Below are 13,701 nucleotides of genomic sequence, written 5' to 3'. Positions count from 1 at the left end.
CATTTAAAGATTGAAGGGATGGATGATATTGGGTTCAATCGATTGAAGATATGCTGAATGAAGGAGCGTGATATCAAAGAGGGAGAGGGTCAGAGAGAGGGAAATACATATGGGGGAAAGTAAAAAATTAATAAAATATTAAAAACTTTTAGAAAAATAAACATAAAAAACCGAACACGAACGAACAAACATGAACGAACATATTACCGAACGTTCACGAACGCAGTCGAACGAACGAGACCTTTGTTCGTGTTCGTTCATTAAGCTTATCGAACGAAATTTTTTGTTCCTGTTCGTTCGTTAAGCTTATCGAACGAACATAAACGAACTTCCCGCCGAACGGTTCACGAACTGTTCGCTGAACGTTCGGTTCATTTACAGCCCTAAGTGTATATACATGTGATGACAAGTGATTTAGGTATTCTACTTCTCACCACTCTCTCTCTCTCTCTATATATATATATATATAGAGAGAGAGAGAGACCGTGTGCGCGCTTTAGCATAGCAAAATCCTTATATATGAAGATTCAATGGAAAAGAAAAATAGGAGAAATCTCGAAAATTTAAAGCGAAAATTTAAAGATGAAGACTTCAATGTGAGTGCTCCTATAAGACGAAATTTATGTGATATAATAATGAGAAAATACCGAGTTGAAAAAAAAGTTAACAGATCCTTACTTAAACCAACTAGACACAAGCACAACGAAACAAAATTGGACTCAACTTAAAAAAGATATAACTTAGACTATATTTGGAGTTACGGGCTAATAGTGGACAGAAATGTCTTGGTGAGCTAGATAATGTGATTTGGGACCCGAATTTCATCGTCTACAACCTGATTTTAAATTCAGATTTTGTACCAATCTTAACTTCAGATTTTAAATTCAGATTTTAACTTCAGATTTTGGAGTTACGGGCTAATAGTGGACAGAAATGCCTTTATTTTTTTTTTCTTTTTTACGTAACTGTGAACCACTGGTTTGAGTAATTTACACATATTTAGAAATTCAATTTCATAAATAGACAATCAATTTTCGTTTCACTTTTTGCTTGACCAGCCAGCTATATGATATCTAGACTTCACCAAATAAAAGGAGCCTTATGTAATGATTTCAATACTTTAAATTATTCCAATTTTCCTCTCAAAGTCAAAGAGTTTATTTTCTCAGTTGTGCTTTTGTCCTGCGTCAAAATACATACATATGTATATCTATTTAATTAGCATTGGTGTAATAACGATAACTACTCTAGAGTTCAGCAACTGAATTGCAATGTAACAAAGAATGAATAACAGATTAAATTCTTATACAAAAAAAAAAAAAACTATTACAACTATATATATGTCCTATTAAATCTATAACTTTTATATATACTAACAATTCTTACTAAAATAATTACTTTTCTTAGATATATATATCATATACAATATACAAATACCTCTAACTAATGGAACTTCTGTCAATTACTTCGTACCTAACTTCTTCTTGCGAAAAATTAACATATATATGTATAACCATATGTAGAGAGGAGGGTACAACGGTATATACATCGGCACACCGATCCAAGACACAAAAAAAACGCGTGTTCAAGGCTCCACTAGGACAGGGTCGTCGACTTTTGTTTCTGGGATGACACGTGGGGCCCGGATCATGACACTCTGGATGAAGGCGATCATCTGAAAATACATAAATTTTGATGCAAGGCTTTGTTAATTCTTGCGAGGTATTATTCAAGCTTGTAATTTTTGTATATAGAGTTCGTAACAGGTCAAAATGGGTTCAAGTTGAAAGTGTCCTTTTCAGTATTGGTAGAATAGGTCGGGTTTGGTTGACCCACAAAATACTTGTCCATTTTATCTAAGTCTCTTTATAATTAACGCGTTAATTATGATTACAGAAAGGATATTATGTCAAAGCTCTTACCACAGCAAATGCAGCACACACAAGACTAAAACCAGGAAACACGAATGGCGCGTCGTCAGACAAGAATAAAGCTGCAGGATAAAATTGGAAGCACGAATTAGATTCAGTTAAAAGCAACCAAAAACAAAGCATCCACGGATACTTTGCTAATTACCTGTTAGAGGACTAAAAATCAGTGGAGAAACAATACTGGCAAAGGAACATAGGCCTGTAATACACCCTTGAGCCTTTCCCTGAAAAGAAATTAAAAAAAAAATCATGTATTGTATTATTCTGCAAAGACCAACCAAATTTACTTCAAATTACCTGCTCGGTAGGGCCAACTTGTTTGGATACAATACTCCGTAACTGAAAAGTGTCGATATACTTGTAAGATTAAAGATATATAAAAATCTAACGAATGAAAATACATCAGAAACAAATAACTCACGCTTGGTCCGGCAAAAACAGCTAGGATTTGAAATGTGGCCGCAAAATAAATAACCTGTTTGATACACAGATTCATTAGCCAAAACCGAGACACACATTTAATAAAGAGAACTTGTTCTTGATACGTGAGCACATCTACATACCCATGATGACCAAGCTACACTGTATAGGAAAATCTGCATACATTAGGGAGTAATCAAAATTGAATTCTTTATAATGTTTGACGTTCTTGAGAATACGGAGGTCTGTTGTATATGTGATTTTATAAAATTTTTAAAAATAAATATTTAATTGAGAATATACTTACATGTACACAGTTGAAGACGAGCCCGATTGCAAGAATCTTTTCTTCACTTATTACTCTAGCCAACAAGGGCATAAGAACCATCTGCAAGAGTTAGATACAACATAAGTTTTAACATTTTACCTAAAGAAGTTACCCGAGAAAATTATATTTACAAGACGTACTTGCGATATGATCCCTGCTATCCCGTTGATGATCATCAAGTCAGCAAACTGATCTTTATCAAAATGGAATTCGGCCTTTAAATAGTACTGCATGTTACAAAGATAAACGCTTAACAAACAATATATCATGTTTTAATATAAATGCTGAAAGTAGTAGTATCATGGTATATCATGTACCAATAATGCAGAATAAAGGCCTAATTCACCCAAGCTGCTGAAAAACGCCACAATAGCTGCTTGAGAAAATGTCCAGCTGAGAGTATCATCCAAAATAAAATACTTCAGTACTTCCATTGTAGCCCCAAATTTTGAGGTTTCAAATCAAAATCAATGACCTAAATCTATTAAAACATAAATCTCATCCCAGTTTGTACTAATTCACAATAATTTCATGTTACATTACTAGTCAAACCAAGGGCGTAGCTTTGTGGGGGCTGGAGGGGGCGACCGACCCCCCAAATTTTTCGCTCAGTAGTGGAGGGTATGTAGTTTTGCCTTTGGTATAGAAATTTTTGGGCATATACGTTTTTGACCCCCCGGTTTTATAGAAATTTTTGGTATATACGTTTTCGACCACCCGGTTGAAAATCTCAAGCTTCGCCACTGAGTCAAACAGTTACGAAATTTAATATCATTACATATTAGGTTTGAAATTCTAATCACTTAGTTCGAAACCAAACTACTCTGATCTAAATCGATAGTCTAGATACATCAAAATCCGATTATGAACGGCAAACAAAACTTACGCCAATTTGTACTAATTAACATATATTTCATATTAAGTCTAAAACACATTTATAAACAACATACCTACTCCTCAACAACGAGATCGAATCCGTCAAAGAAGGACCTGTACGGAATGGTCTTCGATTATCCGTACACATCTTCTCAGTCTTCTCAATAAGACATTCATTCATCGTCTCGTCTTTCAACGAAGCTGCGATCACCGCAGCCTCCATACTCGATTCCGGCAGGAAAATCCTCATATACACAACAGAAACCATTGCAACAGCTGCAGCTACCTATAACAAACAGCCGATTCGATTTACATTTACAGTATATATTTATAGAAGCATTTGATTGAAGAAATGTTATTACTTGAAAAACGGAGGCGGTTGAGGGGAGGAAACGAGTGGAGAGATTGCCGAAGACGAAGGAGCAGGATGAGATGCCGGAGAGGATTCCGAACGCCGATGCCCGCCGTGGTAACGGTACGTTATCAGCCTGACAGTTATAGAGTTCAAAAGGTTGTTACAAGTCAACGTTGTTTGTTAAAAGTCAAAATAGTCAAAGTTGACCGAGGTAGTTAAATTGTGAATTGGGTTTATAAAACTTTTATCACATTGATGTAGATAGTGGGTGTGTAACTGTCCAAGTCACTTTTAAAAAACGGTTCAAACCGGCCGGCAGAACCGGTTGAACCGTCCGATAGAACTGATTAAACCGCCTGGTACACCCAGTTAAATCGTTTCTGAGCTCAATCTGGTACGGTATAAAAACCGGATTTTAAAACATTATACACTTTGTTCAAATTCATTATAGGATTCTCATAGTACTTTTTTGTTTAAAATTAAATATGGAACAAACATCTCGTATTAAAAGAGGTATTTTATATTTTTCTTACAAGTAATCACATATCCGACTTTTAATCAACATTAAATAACTTACTATAAGTTTTTTTTCCTTTAAAAACAATAAATACCAATTTTGAACAACAAAATCACCTTAATAGTAATTTTTAGGTATATATTTGTATCTAAACTTTCATGTCGGACATGTCATCTATACACATGAAATGTACGGAATTATTACGTGTATATATTCCATATTCTTTATATGCTTTATTTTCACGTATATGCTTTATTTTCTTAAAAGTTGGTCATATTTTGTACGTTTCAAAACAGTTATGATAATTTACGAGTATAACATGAATATGTGAAACTTTTTCTCATATTTCAATTTTATAGAAGTAAATAATTGTCTGGCCTATAACATAAAAATGGTTATCCAATCTTATGATTCCATTAAACATCTAACATAGCATAATAACCATCTTCTGATTCAAAATAGTGGTGTAATGTGTATCCTCCCTTGTTCCAGTCATAAAATAGATAAAATAAATCAGAAGGTATGTACGTATCATGTATGAGTAAAGTAAAGCTACAATACGATGTAATCGTTGTGTAATGTGTATCCTCCCTTATTCCAGTCATGGAATAGATAAAATGAATCAGAAGGTATGTTTAACGTATCATGTATGAGTAAAGTAAAACTACAAATACGATGTAACTTATTGACTTGGGGGGGGGGGGGGGTGGAGGGACAAGACTAGATAGAAATGATTACCACGTAAGCATGTGCAAGACAAAGCACACTTCCTTCACAAATCATGGATGTGAGGGTTTTGAGTGCATAGTATGCAAAGAAATAATTCCTCTCCCTGCTGTATGCCAGAATTACTGTTTCATCCACCAAATAATGAGTTAGTAACTACTATGTACATCATGCTTAGACATTTGTACTTTCTAATTCTTCTATAAGAATTCACTTAGTATTATCTTTGTTCAAATATGTGGTTAAAAAATACAAACATAACATAATGAGGTTAGACATCAAGAACACAAACATGAAACCAAATATTACATTCGTTGTGATAGAATTTTAAGTGACATACGAGGCGTCATTTGTGAATTGGGTTGTTTCCGAATGTCATTCTGATATAGGGCTATAAATTATATGCAAGGTAAAATACTAATGTGAGACCGATAACAAAGGAGTATCAGAGTCGGAAAATGAAAAGGATTTTATAATGACATTCTAAGAGTTTTTGTGATTGATGGGAAGGAAGCGAATGGAAGTTGATGACTTGTCTCGGTCAGATGTGGAATTGTGAAAATCAGTTCGTCGACTGACTCGTACAGTTAGATATGGACCGGTGCGGATTCTATAGTTACAATTTAATAAACAAAGTAGAATCAATATTCAAATTATATAAAGAAAAATGCATCCATGTAGAAGGTGGTGGCCTTGTTTTGTTAGAATCTTTTTAAGATTGGGTGGTGATGACATAGAAATAAGAAAGTAGATGTATAAGTGTACTAAATGGGTAAAATCAATGTGGACTTGGGAACTTGTAAGCTAAACGGAAAAACAAAGGGTATCAAGATAAAAAAGAAGACAAAGAAGTTGGACCTAAAAGTTAATAAAAAGTAGGATATATGTGCTTTATTGAATGAATTACCAAAGATGATGTAACAACAATGGCTATTGACAAAGCAATAAAAGTTGTAAAACCATAACTATATCTTCTTCCATAGGAAATTCTCAAAATCATAAATTTATAATTTTAAAATCCAGTTAACTGTATTATATTTTAATTTTACCCAAATAATTTTCGGCATATAATATACTTTTCATCACTTAACCTTTTCATGTGTACATATGTAAATCAATATAACTTATAATATCATTATATTATTTTCTTCCTTATAACTTCTTACTAATAACAAGCATATTATATTTTAAACTTTCTTAACCTAAACCCTAACCGTACATATGTAACTATGTAAGTCAATACAACTTATAGTATCATTATATTATTTTCTTCCTTATAACTTCTTAATAATAAACATATTAGATTTTCAACATTCTAACCTAAACCCTAACCAGTAAATAACTCATAACCCGTTACACCCAAAGAATATAGAGATTGATCAACAACTACTTTTTTATTCTAAAATAAGGTATAGAGATTAATCAACAACTACTTTTTTATACTAAAGTAAGGTAAATGTCACGAGTTTGAAAATACATATTATATCATTTTTTTTTGTAAAATAAATATAAATTCATGTAAGTTCTACGAGGATATACAATCATCTCATATAATAAATCAAAAATAAATTATAATACAATAGTTACTTATTAACATATTTAATTGACATAAAGGACAAAACTAGTTAGGAAAATATAATAACATTTTATCTCTTATTATTGCTTATGCATTTTAGACTTTAGTTTACAAATTAGTTTATTCTTTATCACTAAAAGCCACCATTATCATAAGACGGTCTTTCTTAGTGGCGTTAAATACCAATCATATCCTTACATCTCCTCTTAACTTTTTCGTTCTTTTGGTTCCAAAATCTCCTGAAAATTTTATTTTTGTTTTAAAAATTATCCAATAGAAATTGGCACCTTCCTTTTATTTGCAATACTATATGTAAACACAGAAATATTAGAAAATTAAAAAAAAAAAAAAAAAACTCTTTAATTATCATATCAAATTTATTATTAATCACAATATACGTACACATAAAAAGGAAAAAGGGAGGATAATGGTTGTGAACGACTAGAGGTAACGAACTAACGATGCAAGGTACATAAGATTTTTCGATTATAGTTTATTTATTACCATGGTTATTATTATTATTTAGTTAAACTTAGGTATACAAAATATAGTGAAAATAAAACTCAAAAAGACTCGACACAAACAGGAGAAAGAAAGAAAAAATAAATAAATTACAATCTAACATAAACTGGGTGTTTATGATTGCTTATTAAATCAGTTTTTCTGTTTATTACATTTAAACAGTAACAAATTATTACAACGAGTTCTATTATAAAACTGTTTATTAAAACGACCAATCTACTAATTATTTATGAACAAAATAAATGGTTTGAAACTTCATATTTGCAACATAAAATAATCAAATAAACATTTAATAACAATCTCAATCTTTCGTTTAACTAACAATCTCAATCTCCCATTAATTCAATCATTTCTTAATCATTAATTTTCTTATTTTTTTTTTCTTAAAGAACATAACAAATTAAAATAATAAAAAGTAAAATGGTAGAGAATGTGTACCCAAAGGTAAAGTAGTGAGGAGCATTGGGAGAGTGAGCATGACCTTCCTCCCATAATTGTCTGAGAAATTTCCAATGAGAGGCATCATCACCAAGCTCCCCATCCCTGTTATCTGCGATTTATATTACGTTTAATTTGTTATAATTATTTAAAAAAAATAAAAAAATAATAATTTTCAATATTATCTAGATAAATATATTAGTCGGGGATTATGCTAAGTATCTTAATCATGCATCGAAGATATAGTTTTATTATGTTTAATATATTTTTTTTTTGCAATGGTCCTATTTCAATTTATATATATATGATTAATAATAATAATAATAATAATAATAATAATAATATATAATATTTGACGAGGTTTTCATAATTTTATATTATATTATAGGTTTAGGGTTTTGCTTTACTCTTTTATCTCCCTTCCTATCTCTCTTTGTTGCTTTTATCGTAAGATTTAGAGTGATCCGTCTTCCCCGTTATCCCCTTTTGTGATGTGTTTTGTCATCGTCTTCATCTTGTTTGCTGCATGAACGCCTTATAAACCAACACACACGTCATAACTTATGTCACCTTAACCCTAATAGAGTGACTCTTGTCGTCCACTAGAATATTCTACCAATATATTCATTGTTATTTGCTCTAATCCGATCGTCTTATTTCCTTTCGTTTCAATTACGAAGGAGTATCATATATAACATATTAGTTATATGATTATTTTAGTCTGATCGTCTGATTTCCTTTCGTTCCAATTATGAAGGAGGATCAAATATAACATATTAGTTATATAAAATTTATTAGATTTCCTCTATATTTATTCGGACACAAGAAAAAGGTGTACGTACATAGAAAAATACAAATAAAAAAAATATGATTATATACATGAGTAATTTAAGTCATCTTACAATTTTGAACGTAATAATAAATAAAGCCTCACTTCACCTAGAGGCGAAGTTGAGCATATTTATGTGTGGTTTTTTAAAAACGAAATACTTTCACTTTAAGAAAAGAAACAAGAAGCTTTGTCAAAAGCAATGGAATCTTCTAAAACCCAAATCAACTACCACCAAACTACAAATTATATTTACCTTTCTAAAAGGTAATTAAAGTGGTGCATTCTAACTAGGAACCATGTAAGTAAAGAAAAGAATTGCTTTCCTATAGGAAACACAAACATAAATAATTCTTTTTTTTTTATTATACAATTATACACAAGCATTTATTCATTACAAACATATATTAATTTTAACACTTAGATCAATTGCATTTTGTGGGTGTATTCTTACTCTAATATATAATAATTTAACGAAGGATACGATCAAATTTACATACCACATGTGAGATTATTTGTACAATTAGATAACCATTTTGATTTTTCTAATAGTTAAAATGAAACATTTGAACTAAACTGTTAAATGGACCAAATCACAGGGACTAAAATGACATTTAACTCTAAAAAAAATTGTGTACGAAACGTACGTGTATATTTATCTACCCACGTTTCATGTGGATTAATACGATGTTATATTTATATGCATGCTGTACCAAAAAGAATTTTTAATTCAAGAGTTAAATGCTATTTTAGTCCTGTGGTTTGGGTCATTTTACCAGTTTAGTCCAAAGGTTTTATTTTTCACCTGTGGGTCCAAAAAGGTTTCACTGTTGCTATTTTAGTCCATGGGGTTAAATTCATCCATATTTTCTGTTAATGAAAAGGCCAATTCGGTCATTTTATATGCAATTCTATTAACTAGAAGGGCAATTCGGTCATATAAAATGACCGAATTGGCCTTTTCGTTAACAGAATAAATGGATGAAGTTAACCCAGTGAACTAAAATGACAACTGTAAAACATTTTTTGACCCATAGGTGAAAAATGAAGCCTTTGGATTAAACTGGCAAAATAACGCAAACCACAAAGATTAAAATGGCATTTAACTCTTAATTCAGTTTACAGAAAAGTAAATAGTAAAAAAAAAAAATCTCATCGATGGAGTCGGATATTATTGACGAAAAAAGCAAGAAAACCCACATGGGAAATATCAAAATTCAAAAACACTTTTTCTTTTGTTTTATAAGTTTGGATTAATTTATATTTTCATATATAACATAAAGCGCCACTAAAAATATTAAACAAATAAAAATTGTTACCGCTTGTGTGGCTCCGGTGAGGTAAATCGCCAAGGAACACTCATCTTCTCCGGGACAAAGTGCCGTCATGGTGACGTCGGTAATGGCCGGAACCACCATGAAGTTAGCGAAATTGAAGACGAACACCGTCATGAAAAGGTGTCCTAGCCCGGATGTTGCGATGGTCTTTTCGGCCATGATGGTGGTGGTCATGGTGGTGGTGGTGATAAGTGAAAGGATGGAAAGCAATGCTTAATGTGGAAATAACAACACCTCTATATTTATAGCAAAGTGAATGAGGTGTCACTATTGGTTATGTCATGAAGCAAGTGAGTCTCACAAGCCAAGTTACAATTACTCCCACTCTCAACGCCTAGACCCCCTTCATTTCTTTCTTATATCATTTATGCCTACTTATATAGGGTAAATGGGCCCTTTTATGGCTATAATTACCATAATACCCCCTTGGTTAAGAATATTTTTTCCATGAAAAAAAAAAAACACAAAATCGTTTAAAGTTATGAATATTTTATTATTATTTTTTTAAATTTGATCATTACTTTTACTTTTTGTTTTCCGGTATCATTAATATTCGGTCTATTTCTTCTTGTGTATGATACCCTAACAATATTTGATAGTTACATTCGTATAAGATATTTGTTGTAATAATGACTTGAGTGATCTAGTGATCGAAATGTTATGTAAAGCAAAGAAGACCACTAGTATCATCACGGTAGTTTCATTTCTCGTAACCTAAGTTTGACATAAGAGCTTGTGTTTTCTTAGAACGCTGCATTGTATAGATAAACAAAACTAGTAAGTATCTGGAGAACAATTACTAAGAGTAGTTAAACAACGCAAATTACACGAAGGAGAGAAATCTAAGCTTTCCAACTTAGCTCTACCTTTCAACCAATTAAACTCAATCAATATATATAGTTTTGTTCATTATTAATGTATATTGTAGTAGCCTTACACACCGTCTTAGCGTCTACATTGTGTCCACTGCAATTAACAAGATGTATTGTAGCAATTATAGTTTATAGCTAGTGTGTCGTTTGAGAGCTTACAAACATAGCGTTATGTCAGTGGGCATTTTTGAGAAACACGTACTATAATGATGTTTGAACAATGCATAAGCGATTTCTACTATATCTTGTAGCATTTGTGGGTTGGAATCATCTTATTTGGATCAACCTCGGTGTAGTTGTCTTCTCATATAAAACTTATGTTATGTTTGACGTCTGTCTTATAATTAGGATTCGTGGGTAACTAACTTCTATCAATGGTAGGAATGGGATGACAAGGGTTCGGGTTAGGTTGGCATATATGGGATATGTATTGGTAACCCAATCCCATATTCGATTATAAAACAATATCCAATACACGGTGTGTTGGTTCCATGTATGCCCCATGAGTTTTGGGTATACTTCTTTATGATCTTATATGCTTATGATCAGTGGTGAATACAATTTTTTTTTTTGTATGGAGGGTACAACACGAGTTGGCTATAATTCTTATTCTATCAGCAGGATCCCAAAAAGATTATGCAAATCAAGTAATTTAGATAAAGAGCAAAGATAAGTCTATGAATACTTCTAGATAGATAGAAACTTTTATTTTTAAGAAACTGTTGTTTCTACATGCAAAACAAATATAATATATAAATTAATTTGCACAAAGCAATCAAACACATTACACACTTAAAGAAAGCAAATACAATTATAACTCTATAAATTAATTTACAAAAAAAAAACAATAAAAAGATTAAAACATACACAAATTATGGATTAGAATAAAGCATTTTGAATCACAAATCAACAGACGGGAGTTAGGAATTGAGTTCATGGAGTCATCATTGGCTATTAGGTATTTAGGGTTTTTTTTTTTTGAACGAAAAATTTGGATCACTGACGGATCATTGGAGTATCCTCGTGCCACCAGTGGAACCATCCGATCATATCCATCTCCACTAGGCATAATGCATATACACCAATTCAGGAGAAAACCCAATAAATATGGGAAAAACCCCTCTTGTGGGAATCGAACGTAGGACCTATTAGTCCCAAAGTCTTATCCTACCCCCAATATGCTAATAGATTATAAAGCCATGCGCAGGTATTTAGGTGCCTGAGTGTATCCGCCACTGCTTATGATTTGCCTACTGTGATGCTCATTACCCGAAACCAAACCTAAAAGCTTACCTGAGTTTACAAATACTCAACAACATATATTATAACTCTACAAGTTTACTAATTTCAAGCTTATAACAACTTTAATAATCTACTTTTATAATTTTTATGGTTGTATATTATCTTAATATGTTCAGTTTTGATAAAATATAACAATGTTGGGTAGTAAAACTTGTATCACCTAATTTCATATTCATCATAACTCCTAAACTTTTTTTATATCTAATCCCATATTTGGTTCAGATACCGGTCTTGTTACTCATCATACAGTTATTTTACCATCGTGTAATTCATAAATCATGTATAAGCTTTAGGTCAACCAAATAGAAAGTAATATAAGTATTATGAATGTTTAATAGGTATTTTTTTTTTTCAAATGTATAAAACCCATGGAAAATTAATTTCAAGATATGTTAGAACGAAGTAGTCTCCCAATAAAGAGAAGGAGAGAATAAAACATAAAAGGAGTAGTGCAATTTCATGCTTTACTTGAGAGCAAGAGAAGGTGACTTGTCTATGAAATAACTATATTCCCTTCCAGAAGTTAACCTCGCATATCTTTTTGTCATTAGTTAATGTATAATAACTGGTTTTTTCCCTTTTTGCGTTACGAGACACTAAGCCGAATATTTTTTTCTCATAAAATGTACGTCTGTGTTTCGCTTACTTGTGCATACTACTCATAACACGATATCAAAAAAAGTGCATTAAGTCAACCAATTAAAACAAAACATTACCATACTTTTGCTAAAAAACTAAAACGATGGAAAGACTGTAATTTTAAATTGGGGGCAAACTTGTAATTTTTTAGGACAAATGGAGCGTGTGCCAGGCATGAATAAAAATTACACCGAGTCAACCAATTAAAACAAAACACTACCATATTTTTCTAAAAAAACGATGGTATGATTGTAATTTTATACTGGGGCAAAAAAAACCCTAATTCTTCCCTTCTCCAGCCCCACTCCCAGCGACACCACCCTAACCACCGGCCGGCGAGAAGAAAGACAAATATTTCGTGTTCGTGTATGGAAAATTGGACACGAAACCTTATCGTGTCGTGTTCGTGTATGGGATTTCATGTATCGTGTATTATCGTGTACGTGTATTATCGTGTACAGGTATACACGATATGCCAGCCCTAAGTGGTTGTGAGTAAAGATAGAATATATAATGATAAAAGTATTATTTAACTGAAAAAGAGATATACAAAATTGTGTTTTTAATATAATTATAGAGATGGAGTAGAGAATCGATTGTGAATGCTCTAAGTTATGCCAAAATTTGTATTAAAGTGTCATGTCATCTGTGTTTTTGAAATGATTACATTTAACGCATTAACTGTTAACTCTATCGTGCCACGCCGTGTAACCCATTTAACAAACATGTTCATATTATTGTTTAAAAAGACATATTTGATTAAGTGTGTTTTATTGAACATGACATGTTTAACACAAGTCAAATTTCTATAGAAGTAATCGCCATACATCTGATCATTTGCTAAACAAAATATAACCTTTACCTCAAGTCATATAAAGAATACATAACAAATGTTCTTGAATATTGTTGGATTACACGTCTCATAGTTGCTAGAACAATAGAAAGCACTTATAAAAAAAGTATCTCTTTGAATGTAATTTTGTGATTCTGTTTTATAGGTTATTATGTGATACACACATTACTTATAGTAATT

General features: G+C 31.7%; 1 protein-coding gene across 1 annotated transcript; it reads right to left on the bottom strand.

Moving 5' to 3' along the window:
- Positions 1-1,284: 1,284 nt before the first annotated feature.
- LOC110894669 (tetracycline resistance protein, class H) lies at positions 1,285-10,199 on the bottom strand. The gene is made up of 14 exons (XM_022141896.2): positions 9,838-10,199; positions 7,690-7,801; positions 5,166-5,278; positions 3,918-4,043; positions 3,630-3,841; positions 2,997-3,072; positions 2,820-2,906; positions 2,659-2,739; positions 2,495-2,527; positions 2,353-2,406; positions 2,229-2,270; positions 2,077-2,155; positions 1,923-1,993; positions 1,285-1,675 (listed from the first exon to the last, which is right to left on the bottom strand). The coding sequence occupies exons 1-14, from the start codon at positions 10,027-10,029 to the stop codon at positions 1,586-1,588; spliced, it is 1,368 nt and encodes a 455-aa protein (XP_021997588.1). The 5' UTR covers positions 10,030-10,199; the 3' UTR covers positions 1,285-1,585.
- Positions 10,200-13,701: the final 3,502 nt, after the last annotated feature.

The sequence above is a fragment of the Helianthus annuus genome, chromosome 12, assembly GCF_002127325.2.
Source record: "Helianthus annuus cultivar XRQ/B chromosome 12, HanXRQr2.0-SUNRISE, whole genome shotgun sequence".
NCBI lineage: Eukaryota > Viridiplantae > Streptophyta > Magnoliopsida > Asterales > Asteraceae > Helianthus > Helianthus annuus.
This window is presented reverse-complemented; position numbering and strand designations above follow the sequence as displayed.

Excerpts from the sequence above, each read along its gene's own strand:
- LOC110894669 (XM_022141896.2), bottom strand. The coding sequence starts at position 10,029 with ATGACCACCACCATCATGGCCGAAAAGACCATCGCAACATCCGGGCTA. Across the intron at positions 2,528-2,658 it reads TCGTCTTCAACTGTGTACAT|ATTTTCCTATACAGTGTAGC; the intron begins GTAAGTATATTC and ends TAATGTATGCAG. Across the intron at positions 1,676-1,922 it reads TGTGTGCTGCATTTGCTGTG|ATGATCGCCTTCATCCAGAG; the intron begins GTAAGAGCTTTG and ends ATGTATTTTCAG.